Below are 19745 nucleotides of genomic sequence, written 5' to 3' on the forward strand. Positions count from 1 at the left end.
AGAATGTGCATTTGTGCAAACTAATGTCAGCCTGCATTTGTAGTGCATAGTTCAAATCAGGATCAACCATCAGAATCTTCCCATGCCTCTTTAGAATGTGGTGTATAGGGGAAGGGTTATGTTGCATAGGTCAGTATAAGACGTGTGCATGACATTGCCCAAAAAGCTGATGAGCAAATGTCTTGCAGCAGGATCGCTAGAATAGAGTTAGCATGTGCTCTACTGTGCAGAAGTCCATTTGCCTTCATGTGGCAGAAAGATATTGCTGATGTAATCCATCGTGACATTCCCTGCTTCCAAGTTGCTTTTCCCTTCTTTACAAGTCTAAAAGAGATGAGCAGCTGTGAAAGTTAGCAGAATTCTTTCGTGATGTCCATGCAATATTTGAACGGCCATTTCACATCCAGAGTGTGCAGAGTGACTTCTGCTGGCTAAGCAGCGTTTTGAAAAAATATGGGTATCACAATTGATGACTAAGTGGAAATCAGTTGGTACCTTTCGCACTAAACACCGATTTGTTTTGAGGCCAATCTTGCCTTTGAAGAAGCACAAATACGTGTCATTTGTAGCCAGGGCCTTAATTTTTTAAACAAGCCATAGAGAAGTAAAGGCTACTACGAATGCGACTTTCCATAAAACATTGAATATGGGCCTTTGAAAGTTACTCCAAAGACTGCTTAATAAGCACGCAGTGGACTGTGTTTAGTTTCCATGCTGGTGCCACTTATTTGACTGGTTGGAAGATAAGGAATAAGTAATGAAATGCTTAACTATCCTCTGGCTAGGAGGAGTGCAGCGAGATATGGCTGCCAAATGTACTTTTACTGAAGAATACGTTCATCCTTTCTCCAGGAAGGCTAGTAGGTCGGGGTGAATCTGATAGGACTGCACATGGAAGGGCTGTAGCAGCTGTTGCACACACAGCTCATAGAAGCACTTCCATGTATACTTGGAAGATTATGACACTGAAGTGATGCTTGCCACCTCACGCACTTTCCTACACCACTTTGAGATGTCTAAAATGGCCGAATTAGCCAAGTCAGGAGCCAGGCTGTGAGCTTGAGCAACTGGGTGTCGTGATGGTAGATGCAGTTCTCACTCCTGGATAGCAGGTTCACAGTTGGGGTCAAGCACAGTGGCTGGTCCGCTGACATGCACAGGTTGGAGTAGCATGACTGCCTGGTCCTGCTCGAGCTATGAGAATCCTACCCATGGGACGGAGAATGCATCCCCTACCAAGAGCTTCTGGGGAAACCTGCAGGGAAAGGGGGTCACATTTCTTGTTCAGTTGGGTGGCAAATCGATCTATCTGCGGTATCCCCAAACGTATGTGCACACTTGTTATCCGTCTTTCATGTAGTTTCAATTCGAAGCCTAGCTGTGCTCTGCAGATTAAGCGCACCTGCTATCCTGTTCTGTGGTCCAGGCAGGTGAGGAGCTGCAGGGACATGTGTCACTTGAGTATAGAGAAAGGATTCCAGTGACAACCAACTGCCCTTAACTCGGTACATTAATATGTAGGGGTGCTTCCTCCTCTGACCAATGCCATTTTGCGGTGAATTCTCAGAGATGTCCTTCCCACCCTGCTAGGGTTGCATCTGTAACGAGCGACTCCTGGTGGCGAGGTTGCCACGGCAGTGCTCCTTGGACAAGGTGCTCTCACTGTGGTTCCACCACTGCGGGTGTCCTAGAAGAGCGGTTGTGATTGATATCTTGTCCTCCCAGTGGCCCTGGGTTTGTGAAAACCTGTCAGCCAGAAACTGCTGAAAGCGTCTCATTTAAAGCCTGCAATGATCGATGCAGTAGGAAATTGTTACAAAAAGGGCCATGAAAGTCCTTGCAGAAAGAGCCGGGGTTGTCTTGAATCAGTGGATCACTGTCCTGATAGACTGAATCTCTCTGGAGAGGATTTACCAACCCTCGGTGGGTGGCATTCAAGATGTCTGGTGGAAATACTAGTAGGGTTAACGTCTGAACTGTGTATTGGACGGACTGAATTGCTACCCTGACGGTACACTCCAGAGCATGGATTAACATGATGGCGCTAGCGTCTTCACCTCCAGGCTTCACCAAATGTCTAGTGGCACGTGGCCACTGGTGCTAGGCATTTGGTGAAGGTCCTGGGCGCTGATCTGTGGTCAAAGGAGAGTACTCTGAATGGATAACACATTTTCCTTACAAATAACTAGATATTTTCTGTGTGACTTGTGAATGGGCATGTGAACAAATGTGTCCTCTAGATCTAGGGATGCAAGGAAATCTTGATTTTGTAACCTCCTGCAGGGTTATCTCTTGAGGACCTTTTGTAGGGCTCTTTTGTGGAGCCTGGCTTCCACTTCTTTTCGTAGCAACTGTTGTGGCATTTCCTGTTTTGCATTATAGGGTTTGCCCCTGCTTAACTATGTCCAGCACCCCACTTCTCTGCTGTCCGTTCTTGCCAATTGTTGTACAATTACATAATTTGGCCTCCCACTAGATGCTTCTGGGGCTCTGTCTGTTCTGTACGTAAGGCCAGCTGTTTAGTGAATCTGGCACTTGAAGGTGTGTGCCCCTTGTGAGGACTCTTACGGAGTCCTCACAGAATTCCAGCCTAAAGTCTCCTCCCATGTGGCCGGTGAAGGCAGCGGCTACCTGATCCTAACCCTGGGGGTGGTATTAGCCAGGAGGATCACATGGAAGGAGGTGGCCACCAAGGAAATACGACTTCCTTAGGACAGACGAAGTATTCATCCTCTTCTAAGGGTGAAGTTTCTTTAATTCCAATACCTAATGGCATGTTGTCATAGTAAGGCTTCCCCCTTCCGAAATTACCCAAAATGTCAGTTGGGAAAACCCTTTTGGTAAACATGGGAAGGATATATGTAAAGGTCAGGGAGTTAATACAACTACTTCTGATAGTTATAATTTTACATTATGTTTGAATTATCAAACTAAGAGCCAACCATTAATTCTGTTTAAAGCTTCCTCTAAATGTACATTCTATAAATCTTTAAAACAGAGTGAATTAAATAATCTTAAAATGAAAAAGAACATTATGGACTTAAAGCCCCATTATGCTCTTTGTACTGAGAGGAAGAGGGGCCCAGCATTACAAAACTGTAGTGTGCAGTCAAGTGGTTGTAATGACCCACACCTGAGCAGGACCTTTTAACATTTAAAGGCCTTTCAGTTGCGGTCCATTAAGAAGCAGTGGGAGCAGCAGAAGCAGGAAGAAGCAGTAAAAGACAGAGCCACTTCTGTCTTGAAAGTGGGCGCCATGTCAAGAGTGTGTCAGAAGTCATGAATCCTGTATAATGTGGAGAACGTGCAGCTGAAAGCAGTATTTAGACTAGCTGTCCTGAAAGAGAGAAGCTCTCCAGTTCCTGCATTCTGCTGCAGTGCGGGCGTTCACTGGAGTATGTGAGGACACAGGGAAGCTCCATTTTCAGGAGGCGCAAGCAGCACGAGTGTTACCTGAGCTGTGAGGTACCATGACAATCCGAACGAATAAAGAAACCGAAGCAGTGGGACCATTGGAGATGCAAGGAAAGACGGGTGTGTTGGCCTTCGCTAGGTAACCCCAGGGCACTCTGAAATAGACCGCTGGCTCAAAGTAAAGCTTTTGAATACTGAACTGTTGAATTAAAGCATTTTGGGCACAACTCTCACGTGAAGAGAGATTGAGTCAAAGAATATTGTAACCACCATTGCCAAAGTAAAAAGGAAACAATAGTCAAACAAAGTGAATGTAATCTACAAAAAGAGACATTACCTGTAAGACAAAATTATAATTAGCATTGCCTAAAACAAGGTTAGGCAATCACAAATGAAAGGGAATACAACTGGCCTAATGAGGGATCACCAGAAAGGAGACACTGTAGACTACATTACCAGCAGCTAATTGGTGGTGTAAAAGGAAAGATTGCAGGATAAAAGCCCTCCTTATAGAAATCATCAAGGGGGAGAGAAATGTAACCTGCATTGCCAGGGGCAAACAAATCAGTGTGAGAGACATTGTCAATGGGTACTGTATCCTTGTGGAAGAAGTTATAAACCCCTTGTTGTTGTTGAAAGTCAAAAGACTTATCCAAGAAACAGTTGTTGATTTAACCTTCCCCATTGAGGATTGAAGTGTGGAAAGTTTGAAGTAAACAGAGTAGTAGTAGCAAGAGTTTTATCCTGGCAAGCAAGTACACCAGGAAAGGGACAATTAGTGGTTAGTCCTGGCAGGCGAGTGAACCAGGAAGAAGATAATTTGAAGTGCTGCAGTGTGGTAGAAGGTTGTGGTGGAAAGAAAGTGGCAAGTCCACCAACGTGCTATGATGAACTGTTTTAAACCCATCCTGACAAAACTGTTACTTATGAAGAAGAAAGGTGAGCAAGTGATTGGTCTTCAAAGAAGAGAATAATTGCACTGAAAACTGACTTGTTGTGTGAAGATAAAGTCTTTTTGGTTTGTCAAACAGAGGTTTGTGGAAACTTTAACAATTGCCTTGAAGAGTGATAAATGCTGTTTGAAAATAAGACAATCAAATTGCCAAGTGAAGGACTTATGGAATGAAAATAAAAGTTGCACTTGGAGTGCAACTTAGCTATTGAAAATAACTTTCTTGGTTTTGGACTTTGGTTTGAAATATCCTGAATTGATCCCGGGGAAGGGAATTCAACACTGGCTACAAGATTCATGTTATACATTCTGTTTGAATGTAAATGTTATTTTATGAAGGTAAAACAGCCAAATTACCCCTGTATGATTTTGTTGCATGTATGAGTGTGAGGGAGAGACATTTGGATATTAGACCATTTTCCTGCAGCCTTAGTTTGACAGGTAGGGAAATCCTGGTCAAGTTAGTAGAAAACGATCTACTTGTCACTCTCGCATTTCTGACCTCTCACCCTTTGCACTTCGTTGTGGAGCGATAGTCCTTACTTTTGTGGCTCCGCTTATACCCTCTTTGGTACCCCTGGGAGAAATAAGATTGGTGGTGATATGACCTGAAGCCTTTAATTCCAGATGACAATCTTTCTGAAGTAGCTTGAAAGGGCCAATAGTTCTTGGTGGCCTGTAGCGAGCCTAAGGACCTTGCTGTGTCAGTGTCCTTCTTAACTGATTTTAATGCGTCATCGATGTTCTTGCCAAAGATCTCCTCACTGTCGAATGGCATATCCAAGACTGTACATCTTTTCTGAAATTAGTAAGATGAAGCAATCCCTGCCTCCACAGATTGCCCTGTTGGATATTTGTTTAAATCCTGTCTCAGGGATGTCCACTGCAATGTTGAGATTGTGGTTTGAGGCTTCCACACCACTCACCCCTGCTATAAGATTTCCAAAGCCTTTCTTTTTTTCTCACAGGTATTTTAATATTGGCGCAATGCAGTGCCTCATTTCCCTGTTGTACTGCACCATAATTGCTAATGGATTAGCCACTTTCATGGTGGTGTCTCCTGCTGCCTGGATCGGTTTACCTATCTGCCCTCCGACCCTTTGCCCTGACCTCTGCAGACCCCACTGACTCTGGAGTGGGATGGCTAGTAAGGCATTTTTTCAGGAGCCCTATATACTTCTTTTCCAGGCCCCCATTTATCACTGGCTCAGAAAGGTGGCACTTCAACCATAGGCCTTACCCCGAGACATGGTCCAATATCAGAATAGATATTTCCTGCACCTATTAATAGTATCTAACAGGAAACAGTCTTTCATATCCTCAGTCAGTTGCAGTCCAAGTCTTGCATGCTTTTGTAATCAAGGTATGGAACGCCACCAACTGGCCTGTCATTTTGTGATGATACAGAGTACTAATCCGCACCTTTTTGTACTGTGTAAGATTCAGTATGGCTTAGTTCTTTACCCTCCCTCGTGGTCCGCCAGAACTGGTGTGCTGTGCATTCCCATAGGGTTGATGTCCTTTCTGTCCTGAGTATCACAGCAATGTGGTTCTTGCCTTTTGGGGTTGTGGGTGGCCTAGACCCTGCAATAAGGTTGTTTGAGCAGAGGTAGGTATCAGCACCTGCAGTGAGGTCATTGGTCTAAGGTGTTTGGAGCTAGGAATGAGACACCGACACAGAGGACTCATGGTTCTGGTTATATACTTTAAGTCAAAATAATAAGGGGTTGGAAAATGCCTTCACTATCCCTAATCTAGGAGGTATTTCCCTACCTCAAACAGAAACTAAGGGGTGTGTCCTTTGTCAAGATGTCCAAAGTTATGTCCTGTATAAGAAAATCGTATTCTAGTCCTCACACGCTAAACACTAAATCTAGGGCACAAAGGATAGTGTCTTTGGATCTCAAGGTGCACACATGTTCAACTTCAACACAAAGATATAAATCCAAAGAAAAACATTCCAAGTGGGTAATATTCACAGTTCAAGGGAATGGCTCCCTTCACCTGGTTCCCTGAACCAATATGAAAAGTTAAACGTTCAAACAAAGAATAACCAAGTTCTCTAGAACCGCAATAGGATAACTCCCCTCTTGGCGCAGTCACAGTTCGCGGGAAAATAGCTCCTTTCCCCAGGTTTCACTTCGCATGTCAAATAATTTAGAACCCTAAGGGCATGCAACTTCCTAGGAATTCTCCTCACTCTTGACTTGGCCTAGTATACTCTCCTGCCAGGACTTTCATACAATCTTTCAACACTGAACTTCACCTGGAGTACTCTCCTGCCAGGGCTTTCATACAACAAGTTTTCCTTTTATCCATGAAACAATATTTGCCTTGTTTAACAATGTTTGTTTCAGTAATGCATCTCTCTTTCCCCAGTGCGTTAATACTCGACTATATTTCACAATTACTTTGCATTCTCTTTAAAGGTGCCGGCTCAACCACTCCTTTGTGGCACAGCTTACAGGTATGTTAGCTTCTTCATATTCCTCACTTCGCTTGCGGTTTTCTACAAAGCAGCGTACATTCTCAGGCAAACCCGGTAACCATCCTGCTTTCCCTGGGCTTACTGGGTGGTTGTAGTGTTCATCGCACTTATCTGCTGCGATTCCTCTCGGATTGCTGGCTTGGTGTGCATCCAGTTAGCCGTTGCGCCTTCGCTGTATCCATAAACTATTCCTGCAGCCTTGCGCTCTCGTGTGGTGAGCCCCCTGCACTCCTGTTTCCTCTTCTGCCGTCTGAGTCAGCCTTGACACTTTCTCGCAGCATCCTCTCCCTCAGCGTACTGGTTGGAGTCCAGGCAGGTCCCCGTGCAGCTCAGCATCTACAGCTCTATCCTCTTGTTGTCAGCTGCACTGGTTTTAAACTTCCCGGCATGACTGAATAGTTTCCAAAGACTAGACCGCTGCGTGGGTTTAACAGTCTTAGTGATCTTTATTGTTCTATCCCGCTTTCTCGTCTCAGTTTTTATCATCTCGTTCCTTATGTGATGTTGAGGAAACTGGTAGGGATCATTATTGCTCCCGTCCGCTTCCTCACCTCAGTGGTTGATATATTGTTCTTTGCGCCATGTTGGGGATTACTTAAAGTTTTTCTGGTAGACGGTTGAGGGAGTGGTGCAATATACCATTACGGTTCTGATGGAGGGAACATTGCGAAAAGGCAAGGGGGGTAATGTGACTTTCCCCAATGATGTTGTCTCATCCCCCCAATGCTGCTCTCTGTGATGAATCTTATAAGGTCATCACTCTTTTCCCTGAGTGTCGCCTCCCTACAGGTGGTCTTCCCTCATATAGATGCCCCCAGGATCAGGTAGCGGCAGCCATACCCTAGCCACCTGAGGAGAGGCTACCTCAGGGAAATGAGTGATGACCTCATAAGAGATCAACGTTTGCAACAAACGTCCAAAGTTGTTAAGGCATCTAATCAAGACACAGATCACTTATACCACGTGGACATTTAATAACAACTAACTAATAACTTGTGGATTACCCCTCACAATGTTTTTTTCAATTACTCAGGGGTCGGTAATATAATCATGTTAGGGCCTGAGAAAGGCGGAACAACGTGGATAACACAGCTGAAACTTATTAACCATGTGTGATCCTTTCAGGCACACATTTGTGGCAGCTTAGCACTAGCACATGAGTACTGCGCTCTATGTAGACCCATGAACCCAAAAGTTGACCCTTGTGGCGGGTTATGTAACAATGGAATGTTATTAGATAGAGAGGATCTCCTGTATCAAGCTGGTTTTCTGGAGAATTAGAATTGGGGTTGTTTTACTGCAACGGAAATGACCGAATGGGAAATGTACCTAATGCTAAATTGTTTGTACATTTCCCATTCGGTCAGTCAAGGTAAAACAACCCCAAATCTAAAGAAACCTTAAGCCCCCTCCCTTACCCACACACCCCCTACTTACCTATCCTTCAGTCTCGCTGGTCCCTGCGATGCCAGTTCCCTTTCACTTCCGTGATCAGGAAACGGCGCCGCAGGGTCAGTTTTTCCTTTTTTTGGGTCAGCTGCAGGGGTGTCCCCCGCAAACCCCGCTCACTATACTGTATTGAGCGCGGCGTTACGGGGGACACCCCCACAGCCTATTTTAATTTTATTGGGTCAGGTCAGCTGTGGGGGGGTGTCCCCCGCAACCTCTGCTCACTATACTGTATAGTATAGTGAGCGGGATGTTGCAGGGGACACAACTGCAGCCTTTTTTTTGGGGGGGGGTCAGCTGCGGGGGTGTCCCCCAGTAACCTCCGCTCACTATACTATATAGTATAGCGAGCTGGATGTTGCGGGGGACACCCCTGCAGCCTTTTTTTTTTTTTAACCTACCCCCACCAAAAGATCTAATATACATACCACAAAAAGTTCGAACTTTTGGTAGTATGTATATTAGGTCTTTTTGTGGGGTAGGTAAATTGGATTCGGTCAATTTGGCTGAATGCGAAATAAATTAGGTGCTTTTAAAATAATTGAATTAATTTTTTAACACATAGATATGCTTTGCCAAAATAATCACGGATTAAATAATGCTGTATGGTGCAAAGAATTAATATCAATAGGTCTTTGGAAGTGAGTTCTTTATTACCATTATCAAATATTCTCAATATATATTAGAATGGTTATAGGCACCTATCTTTGAATTTTGCCTGCAATACCTTACACTTTACAAATCAGAGGAAATAATATCCTGATTCAGATTCAATTTCCTGTTGGGACAATCTTTTGTGTTTACTGTTCAGATTCTGATCTGGCATAATGTCTGGGATGTCAATTAGAGACGCTGGTGGTTGGTAACGGTCTTCCTTTCATTCGTTTCTCCTTGGGTATGATCTGGAGAGTGGCTTAATCTTTCAACCCCTGCTTTGTTATTTGGGTGAAATTGCTGTTACCCCGGCGGCTCATAGCCAGTTTTCCAACAGGCTTCTTTTGCAGTCACCAACAAGGTTTTCACCTGCATGGTTATATTCTCTGCGGAGGTGTGCGTCACTGCTGGTGTTTGCTTGTGTTTTGATTACGATGTTGTAGTCTTCAACAAAGAGGTTGTTGAAGATGCTCTGCTGGCTTTGTTGACTGATAACAATGCTACAGTTGACGGTGATATTACAGACAGCTCTGTTGGCCTCTTTGATGGGTTGTCTTGTTGACTCATCAATGAGGGGTGCATTTGCACATTCAAGGTCTATGTCGACGATACGAGTGGTGCCGTCTTTCGAGGTTGACAATTTGTGTGGTTTTGCTGCTGAGGTCATAGACCAATATCTGTGCGGTTGTGTGCTTTTGATGATTGGCTGTAGCAGTCTGTCACCTGTGAAGCCATCTTTTTACTCGTCGAGGAAGGCTTTTACTGCGTTGCGCAGTTGACAACATTTCCCTGTAGCTGTCCTAAAGTGCGAGAGAGATGGGCTTTTCCTTTTTGCACTCTTTTTGAGCTATTTCCTCAGACCTAGATCTTTTTTAGACTGTGGATGCCTTTTCTCTGGAGGTAGGGATAGCCACACTCCGACAGGACACCTAGAAGGAGGGTGTTTTTCCACATTTAGCCAAGAAACCGTGGTCTCCATCTTAAATGGTTTTAGAACTTAACCCCTGGCAAATGTCAGAGCCCTGCATAATATGAGGGTGCAAGCAGTAGATAAAGCCCTAATTCCGGTCTCCCTGTGACATTTTTAAGTTCACAAGTAGAACAGCCTCTGAAGAGGGAATTATTTTAGATCTTTTCTCTAGCATATTTGAAATAGTTATTGGAAGAAACGTATCTAGTTCTAGTAGGATTGCTCTTCAAAATCTGGGAAGAAGACTAAGAATTCCTCTCAGCACGAAATACAGTTAGAATCTGAACATGGCGTCTGCGTCGGACAGGAACACTCTACGGCCCACTGGATCAGGTCAAAGTGACAAGAAACAAGGTGGTGTGACGAATCGCACGGTTTTGTCACTTCTCCCCAAAGGGGAGACTTTCCTCGTGAGGCTAGGGAGGTGAGCCCTGCTACCTAACATTCCCCCTAGGGGTGGCGGTAAGCGGGACCTCACAGGGAGAGACTGCCCTCTTGGGGTTAAGGACTCCCAAAAACCCTTTCATGTGAACCATCAATAACATCCATGCTTCAGAGGAGTCCATCAGAGCAAGCCACTTTTTGTTATTGTAATAGTAGCCCTAACAGTCATCTTGAAGAAATGTCTGCCAAAATCATTGCAACATAGAGATTAGCGAGTAATACAGATCGCTCCATCAGCAAAAGTTAACCAAACTGCATGGAAGAAGCCTAGACGAGTAAGAGAATATTCACAAAAGAGAGAGAAATGACTCTAATTTTACGCTGGCGAGGACCCAGAACTTGGATATAAAAATGGAAGGAGGACTTAAGATGGAGAGTGAAGCCTGGGAAGAACTGAGGGCTGCTGAGAACTGAGAGATCCTTGGTCCTGAGAACCTGGCCAGTGGGCGTACTGAAGAGGCACGGGAAAACAGAGGTCTGTGTCGTGCAGGGGAAGAGAACTCTGAGGAAAGGAGAAGTGGGTGAACGGCAATGTCACCTGGGCAAGGTGGACTGTTCAGCACAGAAATGGCCACCAAGACCGCTACAGCCATAGCCATGACTATGCAAGGCCACACTGAAGAAGCCAAAGTCGGGGTGATCGCAGAAGCCATTTACGACACCAAGAGTTATCCCGAAGAGAGATCCAGTGACGCTAGAACATGAACAACAAGGTAACGGGAGGGGCAGGAGACCCAGAGAGGCATACAGGGAGGAGGGACACACTCCACCTACTCGTCCCAGTGACACAAGTGTTTATAAGAGTAAGAAGAACTACAAAACTCTGTCTACGCGTTCAATTTAGGAGACAAGCCAGAATAACCAGAAAGAGAGACATAGTGGAACCTGTCTCATTAAGCACTAAAAGACAAGAACTTAGCAACAAAACCTTTACAGTGGTTTGGAATATCTAATTCAGTCCAAAGCGAAAATCAGATTATTAGACCAAGAGAAGATTTGTTCATGGGGAAATAAGAAAGCAAAGAAATACATAGATTCATGATCAGAAGAAGGGACATTTGGGTCCCTATAAAGTACTGGGGAGAGGCAACATTACAGAGAAACTTCAAGAGAACGTAGCCCAACGGGGTGAACACTAAAACATTCCAAGGAGAAAAAAGTAATCTCTAAAACGGAAGGGGCGGCAGGAGGGTGGACATGTCCCTGAGAAAAACTAAAGGAATTAATTCAAGAGATAGCCAAGAACTATTTGAAAATCACCTATTGGGGCTGCACATCCTATCCAGGAGACGGGAGTCATTCTCCTGAACTTTTTGTTGTTTTTCCTTAGTGGTAGGGCCAGAAGAGATAAGCTTTGAGACGGAGGACAGACTGTTTATTTATTGGACTTCACTTCTGACGACAAGCACACTAGTTACTTTGGTTAGGTAGGGAACCCCACATTACAGGACTAGATTGGCCATTTTCTTCTTATTTCAATGAATAATTTGTTGGATAGTACACAAGCTAGCCTGTCTCCTTCTGACCTACCTCAGTGAGTAGACAGGTGTTTTCTTTTAACTATGGAGTAGAAAAATGGTAAGCGAGGATGCCAACCCCGACGACAGAGAATGTTAAAAGCATAAGGGTGTTCTAGTTTTGCACAAACGTGTGTAAACTTGTGGTAGTATATATTTTATGCAGTGACTTCACTCGACTGTATCTGAAGCCCCTGCGTTTCATTTCATTCTGGACTCCTTAATGACACATTTACCTGTAATATCACAATCTCTATTGGCAACAGTTACAATAACTACAAGTATTTTATGGTGAGAGAACATATGAAATAAGATGGATCGGCTGCATGCTTTTCTGTCTAATGCATGGTTTCTATTGTGATTATAGGGAAACATGTATGCAACTTAAATGTGCTGCAGAAACTTGTCACACACATATGTATTACTAGACACTACTACTCCTCGTTTAGACACCCATTTCTAGTTTTGTCCGATTAGTGTCTTAGACACAAAAGACACTGACCCAAGCAACAATTTAAATTCCACCACACACCCGCATCTTTAGAAGAACAACAATACATTAATGTTGCATGTTTAGCAATCAAGGTAAGTGCCAATGATATCTCTAGCACCTTCACACCATCACAAGCAAAAATACATTGTGCAAGGAACATGTCAAAGATGAAGATGTGACCTTACCCACTGCAGCCAATCACTTTGTTGTAAAGGAAGGATGGGAGACCCTTCAGGTGAATGTTGTTATCCACATATACATACTGCAGTTCCCGGGAGCGGCCTAAATCTGGGCAGACAAACAATAGATCTAAGCGTCCTTCTTTACCATACATAACGTAGTAGTGCCGTAAACAAACATGGGAAGAGGGGGATTTTTCATTTACAGAAAACATATCTCTTTATGTAAAATAATCAACATTTAAAAATGCTGAAGTCAAAAGTGTTCTGATGCATTCACATACAATTGCAAACAGTTTGAAGATCTTGGTGAGCATGTTTTTCACTTCCGAGGTACTACTGCAAATCTGTACTTTATCACATTTCAGTGCATCAAAGCACCGCAACCTACATGTCTAGCTTGAATGCACCAACATGCGGGCAAAAAGGCACCATTAGTACATTGGCAGTAAACCTAATGCATCAAATACTGAAATGAAAACAAAAGGTGGAACACATTTTAGAGGGAAAAACCATCATGGACACAGCCATTTTGGTACAGCATTAACAAATAGGATGGAAAATACAGTCTGGGAAAAAAAGCTATTTACAGTTATTGAGGAGAGATCACTCATCAGATTTTGAAACCAATGACAGTGTGTGGCCATGGCCAGAAACAGTCAGGGATTTATAAATACAAATTTAAAAAAGCTTTAGGGTCTGCAACCACAGATGCACTTTTTTCCTGCAAGCACCAAGTCTCCAAAAGTCCTCTGTTCAAAAATCACCTGGTTAGAAATAAAGGCATGCTCACTTGGGTGGCTGCACTCCACTTTTAGCTCTACTCCAGCAAAGAGTGAGAATTCAATGCTTGTGCTCGTATTATGATCTCAAAAAGTCAAAATCCTAAAAGAACAAAACCATCAATTTGTTTTAAACCTAAAAACATAAATACAACATTCCCTTGATAGCGCTGCTACATTTGAAGTTAACCAAACCATTCCTAGTATTATTTTCAATTCATTTTACAGGTTTTGTTACTAATATGCCGGCGGGGTGACTGGTGCTTATAAGGTCTCAGGCTGTGGTATCACTGCAGAAAACAAACATCAGAAGCAGAGGATATTTTGCTGTGCCCACTACATCGGATGCCCAGCCTGAGGGAAAGCGGGGGGCGCTTTGGATAACTCCCCTGACATTCTTGGAGAGGAGGCTCATCATTTTCTGGAACCTCATCAGAACGAAGCAAATGAAGAACCCGTCCCCTCGGGCCGGGCAGGACCTCATAGGCCGCACAGGGGCAGAAGCTGAGGAAGGGGTCGTTGGGGGTCGTTGGGGAAGTAGCAGGGATTCACAAAGGTTGCTGCACCAGCACAGATCAAAGGTTGGAATACCTCAAGAAAGTGGAAGTCTGAGGATGAGCTGTACACTATGGCATCTGGCTGGAGGACCCATCCATAGTGGGCATTAAGTGGTGTCTGGATACTGTTGGTGGTAATCGAACCAGAGTTTAGGCATCAGGGTACATCACAACACATTTTAGACCCTGCTGCCATCTCAGAGAGAGATGGCAAATACCAACTCGATAGATTTGCAGTTGGGTGTTGGGTCAGCTTCCTGCCTGTCCACCATCTTATGTGATGGGGCAAGACTGAGTGTTGAAGTGGCGGCACTCTGCGTCTAGGCTCACTGGAAACCTTAGGATGTGCCATCAGGACCCATAGACTAACATCGGTAAGTGCTGAACCCTCGGCATCATTAGCTCTGAAGTCCCTTGGCATGGAGGCACCCATTGAGGCACTGGTTGACGGTGGAAGATCGGATTAACTTTAAAACAGGATGTTTAATATTTAAATGCCTGAACAATTTAGCACCACGCTATTTGGTGGACAAGATCAAGCGTTACCAACCAGCCCGATCATTGAGATCAAGTGATATGCACTTGCTAACGGTCCCTCCAACCAAATGTGTGACTAGAGGAGACTGCAGATTTTCTGTTTTTGGTCCAAAGATTTGGAACAGCCTCCCTCTTGATCTGAGGCACACAGAGTCCATGTTAGCTTTTCAGCAGAAATTAAAAACTCATCTGTTTAAATAGAGAATCATTACCAATAGAAAATAACTATTGTTAATCGGTTGACAAATTGCTGAGCTATGTTCTTAGACTTCTGCGCTGCGATTCGATTTAGTTTGTGATACAAGCGCTATATAAATACATCAACTGTCTTTCTTGTGGCCGCTCGACGTAGGCTGCGCACTTGCACTCGACTTCCCGCAACTGTCTTTCTCGTGGCCGCTCCACTTAGGCTGTGCACCTGCACTGCAGTATACCCCAACACTAACCACTTAACTGAAACTCACAACTAGACTCTCGCCTCACTCCACCAACTACTACCACCAACCAGAGTATAGTCCCACTCATCAAGCTCAGAAATGATAGGCTGAGCCACCGCACTAGCCTGAGCTACAAACCCGTTAGAGCGGTCTCCATCCAGACCAGGAATCTCATGCAACAGACACCGCATATCGACCCCATAATCAGCCAAAACTGCACCACACCCCACACACCGCTACAACTGAAAGCTAACCCTACTCACATTCCCATCAAGGGTGCACTCATCAATGCCCGCTCCTTCGTAGCCCACACTACCGATGTGGCTGACATTATCTCCTCCAACCACCTTGACTTCATCGCCATCACGGAGACGTGGCTCCACCCAGCTACTGGTCCCACCTTAGCATTAGCCATCCCTGATAACTATAACATCATCCGTGCTGACAGGAAAAATGGAATAGGAGGAGGCATGGCGATCATTGCTAAATCTGACCTAAATATCAGAGAAGCATCTATGACAACCCTTCCTTCAGCCGAACTCCTATCCATCAAAGTTCCATTATAGAACACCCAAACTATTCTCCTACACATTATATACAGACCACCAGGCCCCCTATCCACCTTTGAAGAGGATATCTCTCTCTTGCTTACCACTAACTCCAAACCCAATTCACAAATTATCATCATGGGTGACTTCAACTTGGGACTTAATTACCTTACGACAATCACGCCACCTCTCTCAATGACACCATTACTCACCTAGGCTTCACTCAACACATTAACAAGCCAACACACACAAAAGGAAGATCCCTAGACTGGCTAGCAAATGCTAACTGCAACCTCTCACTGACACACATCACACCGTGTGCTTGAACCGATCATCACCTTATCACCTGCTCATTACCCAGAACTGCTCCCAAAACACCACCACCCTCCCGGACACCACAAATCTCCAGAAACAATCGCAACATCACCATAGAAAACCTTAGACCACTCCTCACACCCATCACCAAAGCCAATCTCCCCACTCAGAATGACAACCCTGCTACCTTGGTAGACCTTTACAACAACACGATGGAACTAGCCCTCAACCAGATAGCTCCACTCACACAACGTAAAGCCAAACCCATGGCCCATACCAACAAATGGTTCTCGCAGAACTAAAGGCTCTCCGTAACATTAAAAGAGCTGCGGAATCTAGCTGGAGAAAAGCTCCCTCTCCTTCCACAAAAGACAATTTCTCCACAGCTGCCTCCACCTACAAATCTGCTATCTTAAACGCCAAAAAAGAGATTTACAATACGAGAATACTCAATGCTAAATCTGGCACAAAAGAACTATTCTCTATACTAAGAGAACTTGAATCACCATTACCACCCACAGAGGACTGTACTAAAGACAAAGCCTGGTGTAATAATATTCAGCTAGCCCTCTCTAATAAAATTGCCCTTCTACAAGCTAAGATCGAAAAAACAAAAAAGCCAATCTTGCCGCTAAAGGCAACCTCAATAGTAAAAAAGACCTCCCCTTTCCCAACTGCCCACCTTTTCACTTTTCCCCAGTCACTGAGGAAGAAGTAATTAAGATAATCGCCAGCCTTAAACCATCTAATTGTAAAGGCGACTTGTGCCCCACTTCCGTCATCAAGGACGGAGCTAAAGACCTAGCTCCCCTCATCACCTCACTGATCAATTCTTCCTTCAAGAATTCAGTGGTCCCTAACAACCTCAAAGAAGCGTGGGTCCTCCCCCTTCTCAAAAATCCCAACCTAGACCCTAACATCCCCACAAATTATAGACCTATCACAACCGTCCCTTTTCTCCTCAAAATATTAGACAGAGTAGCCTACCTCCAAATACAACAACATTTGGAAGAAAATAACCTCCTAGGCCTTCGACAATCCGGCTTTAGACCTAGGCACGGGACAGAAACTGCCCTCCTGGATCTAAAAATCCAAATGGATGACGCCAAAGACAAGGGCATTCTGGCCATTTTGCTCCCGTTGGATCGCTCCGCTGCCTTTGATCTGGTTGACCACCAGATCCTTACTCAACACCTCTCTTCGGCTGCCACATTCTCCCAGAATGCCACCAATTGAATTCAGTCATTTCTGCCTGACAGGTTGACTAGGGTCTTCACCCCCTCAGCGGCTGCTGACCCAATCCCAATCCAATGTGGAGTCCCCCAAGGTTCCTGCATCTCTCCTACACTTTACAACATCTCCACTAAGCTTCTCTTTGACCGCCTTGACGATCTGGGTGTCAGCTAAACCAATTACGCTGATGACACCCAAGTCCTCATCACACTCACTGGCTGCTATGAAGAAGATGTTGCAAAGCTTAACGAAATCTATCTAGAAATTCAAGCCTGGATGGCCACACATAGTCTTTGCCTCAATGACGATAAGACAGAACTACTTATCGTAGGATCCCAGGCCCGCCTCAATAAACTGGATTCCAGGTACCAATCCTTCACCATTGATGGCAACATTATAAAAGCATCCAAAGAGGTCAAAACGTTAGGTGTGTATCTCGACTCCACTCTATCACTGAAAAAACAAATAAATGCCACCATCTCATCTACCACCTACACTAATAAACTTATCAATGCCTGCAGACCTTTTTTATCCTCCTCCAGTTGTCTTACCTTAGCTAGAGCGCTGATATTGTCTAAATTAGACTATTGTAACACACTTTTCCTGGGCTCCATGACAAAAAATCTGGACAGACTCCAGATTCTACAAAATAACGCCGTAAAATGCGCGCTTAACCTCCCGCGTAAGGCTCACATCTCCACGGCCAGCAAAGAAGCCCACTGGCTCCCCATCCGCGACAGAATTAAGTTAAGAACCCTTGTCATTACACACAAGTGCCTGTCACTGACTGCCCCACGCTACCTATCTGACAAATTCTCCAGACACAGCACTTCCAGACCTACCAGAATTCCCTATCTGCACCAACTAAAGATCCCCAAATTCAATCTAAAAACAGCAGGAGGTTCCAGCTTCCCTGTTCTTGCAGTTCAATGCTGGAATACACTCCCTCTCGCTATCAGATCAGAAGCTTCCTTCTGGCCATTCAGAGCCATGGTGAAATCCTGGCTCTCTACCTAACACGCTGCCACTCATTTACGCACTTGCCTGTCTCCACGAATCCCTACCGTACGACTTAACCTCATCCTGAAGCGGACCATCATGTAACCTGGTCCTCACGCTCTATTGTATTTGCTACTCTCACTGTACCTTTCTTTGCAACATTGAATGTATGTACCCATTTTTTTTGTTTCGCGTAACGATATGTGTTGTCCACATGATTATGCGCCCAGCTACCCGAGGGTTCGGCCGCGCTTTATAAATAAACAAACTAAACTAACCACCAGCAAAGTGAGACTTTGTATTCCATCCGGATCCATCTGCTTCCTACCCTGCTGGAAGCACTTCGCCATAAGCAGCACACTGATCCCCTTCAAAGGGAACTCAAATGATGCCGGTGTAAATCACGACTACGACAACGCTATCATGTGCACGCCTCTTAACATTATCAAACTTATGTATGCAAATATGATTATCGACTTTAAGCTACATGCATCTATCATTTCTGCCATCTTAGGTTAGCACTAACTAATCTATCGTCTGTTGCCCGGCTCCATTCTGCCATGCGTAACGTATAATTGCACTGCCTGCGCAAGACATGGTGCTGCCCGGCATCAGTCATCACCTGTATTGTTCTAATCCCCTAGTGCAGTGATCTGCAACAGTCACCATCTATGGTTCTCCACTCTAGATACCATTTGTGCACCCCATTCCACTCCACCCTCAGTGTCGCCCTGCGACCACCTTTAACTGCGCTGCCCCTTCTAACTTCCATTGATGCTACATTGTTCGATTCTCAATCGTATTACACCACACCTACTCTCAACCTTGATGTCCTGCGTTCAGCGCTCCAACTACCCTAACCGTGTTTAAACCAGCCCTCAGTATTCCCTACCAACCTGCCTGGGGCACTGTGGTTCAAACCAACCTATAGTATCAGCATATATTCAAGCTCTCTTGAATCAGCCTATCCCATTTTATACGCACCTGACTATACATGAAGTAGCCAATGTTGCTGTGTACGCACTTTAAGCTCATTGGAAACCCATACGGTATGCAATTTAGCCAACCAAATTTTGCCCACTTTGCATTTTGTACCAGTCATACATTTTAGCTAACCGATTTTTGCCCATTTTGCATTTTTATTGTACCAGTCATACATTTTAGCCAACCGAATATTGCCCACTTTGCATTTTGTACCAGTCATGCATTTTAGCCAGCCAAATTGTGCCCATTTAGTATTTTGTACCAGTCATGCATCTTAGAAAACCGAATCTTGCCCATGCCACTCTGCATACATTTTAGCCTACCTGAAATAGCCCAGGCCTTTTGTATGTTTTCTAGCCTATCTGAACTAGCCTTCCTCATATTGTATGCTTTCTGAACTCACCTGAACCTATTCTGACTTGTGGATTGAATATATTCCACTGGCATTAATCGTGATGTTATTTGACCTAGCCCATTCTATCTAGTATGCGCTTTAGGTTAAAGGAACTTTAGTGCTAACTAGCTCATTATAATCCATAGCTGATACCCTAGAAGGCAACTAACCGGCTATCCCGCCTTATCCTAACCAGCCCCAAGTGCACTATGTACGCTACTGTCTCTAAGCCAATCCTACAGTGGGCCACACTAGCATTAATCCTAGACCAGTAAACATTTACTCTACCAGTAAACCTGCCTATAACTTTAGGGAAACAAACACCATGGCAGCCACACCTAGGGATGTAGCCATACTATCAGCAGCAAATTACCTGAGCCAACCGCCACTTATCGCCAA

At 44.5% G+C, this 19745-nt stretch overlaps 1 protein-coding gene across 1 annotated transcript in view; it reads right to left on the bottom strand.

Annotated features, from left to right (window-relative positions):
• LRRC28 (leucine rich repeat containing 28) overlaps positions 1-19745 on the bottom strand; it is a 379410-nt gene that overhangs the window by 124148 nt on the left and 235517 nt on the right. The window contains exon 7 of the mRNA XM_069625051.1: positions 12567-12669. Within this exon, the coding sequence (XP_069481152.1) occupies positions 12567-12669 (103 nt within the window). The remainder of the gene's footprint in view (positions 1-12566; positions 12670-19745) is intronic.

This window comes from Ambystoma mexicanum, chromosome 11 (genome assembly GCF_040938575.1).
Source record: "Ambystoma mexicanum isolate Mex_15411 chromosome 11, UKY_AmexF1_1, whole genome shotgun sequence".
Lineage (NCBI taxonomy): Eukaryota > Metazoa > Chordata > Amphibia > Caudata > Ambystomatidae > Ambystoma > Ambystoma mexicanum.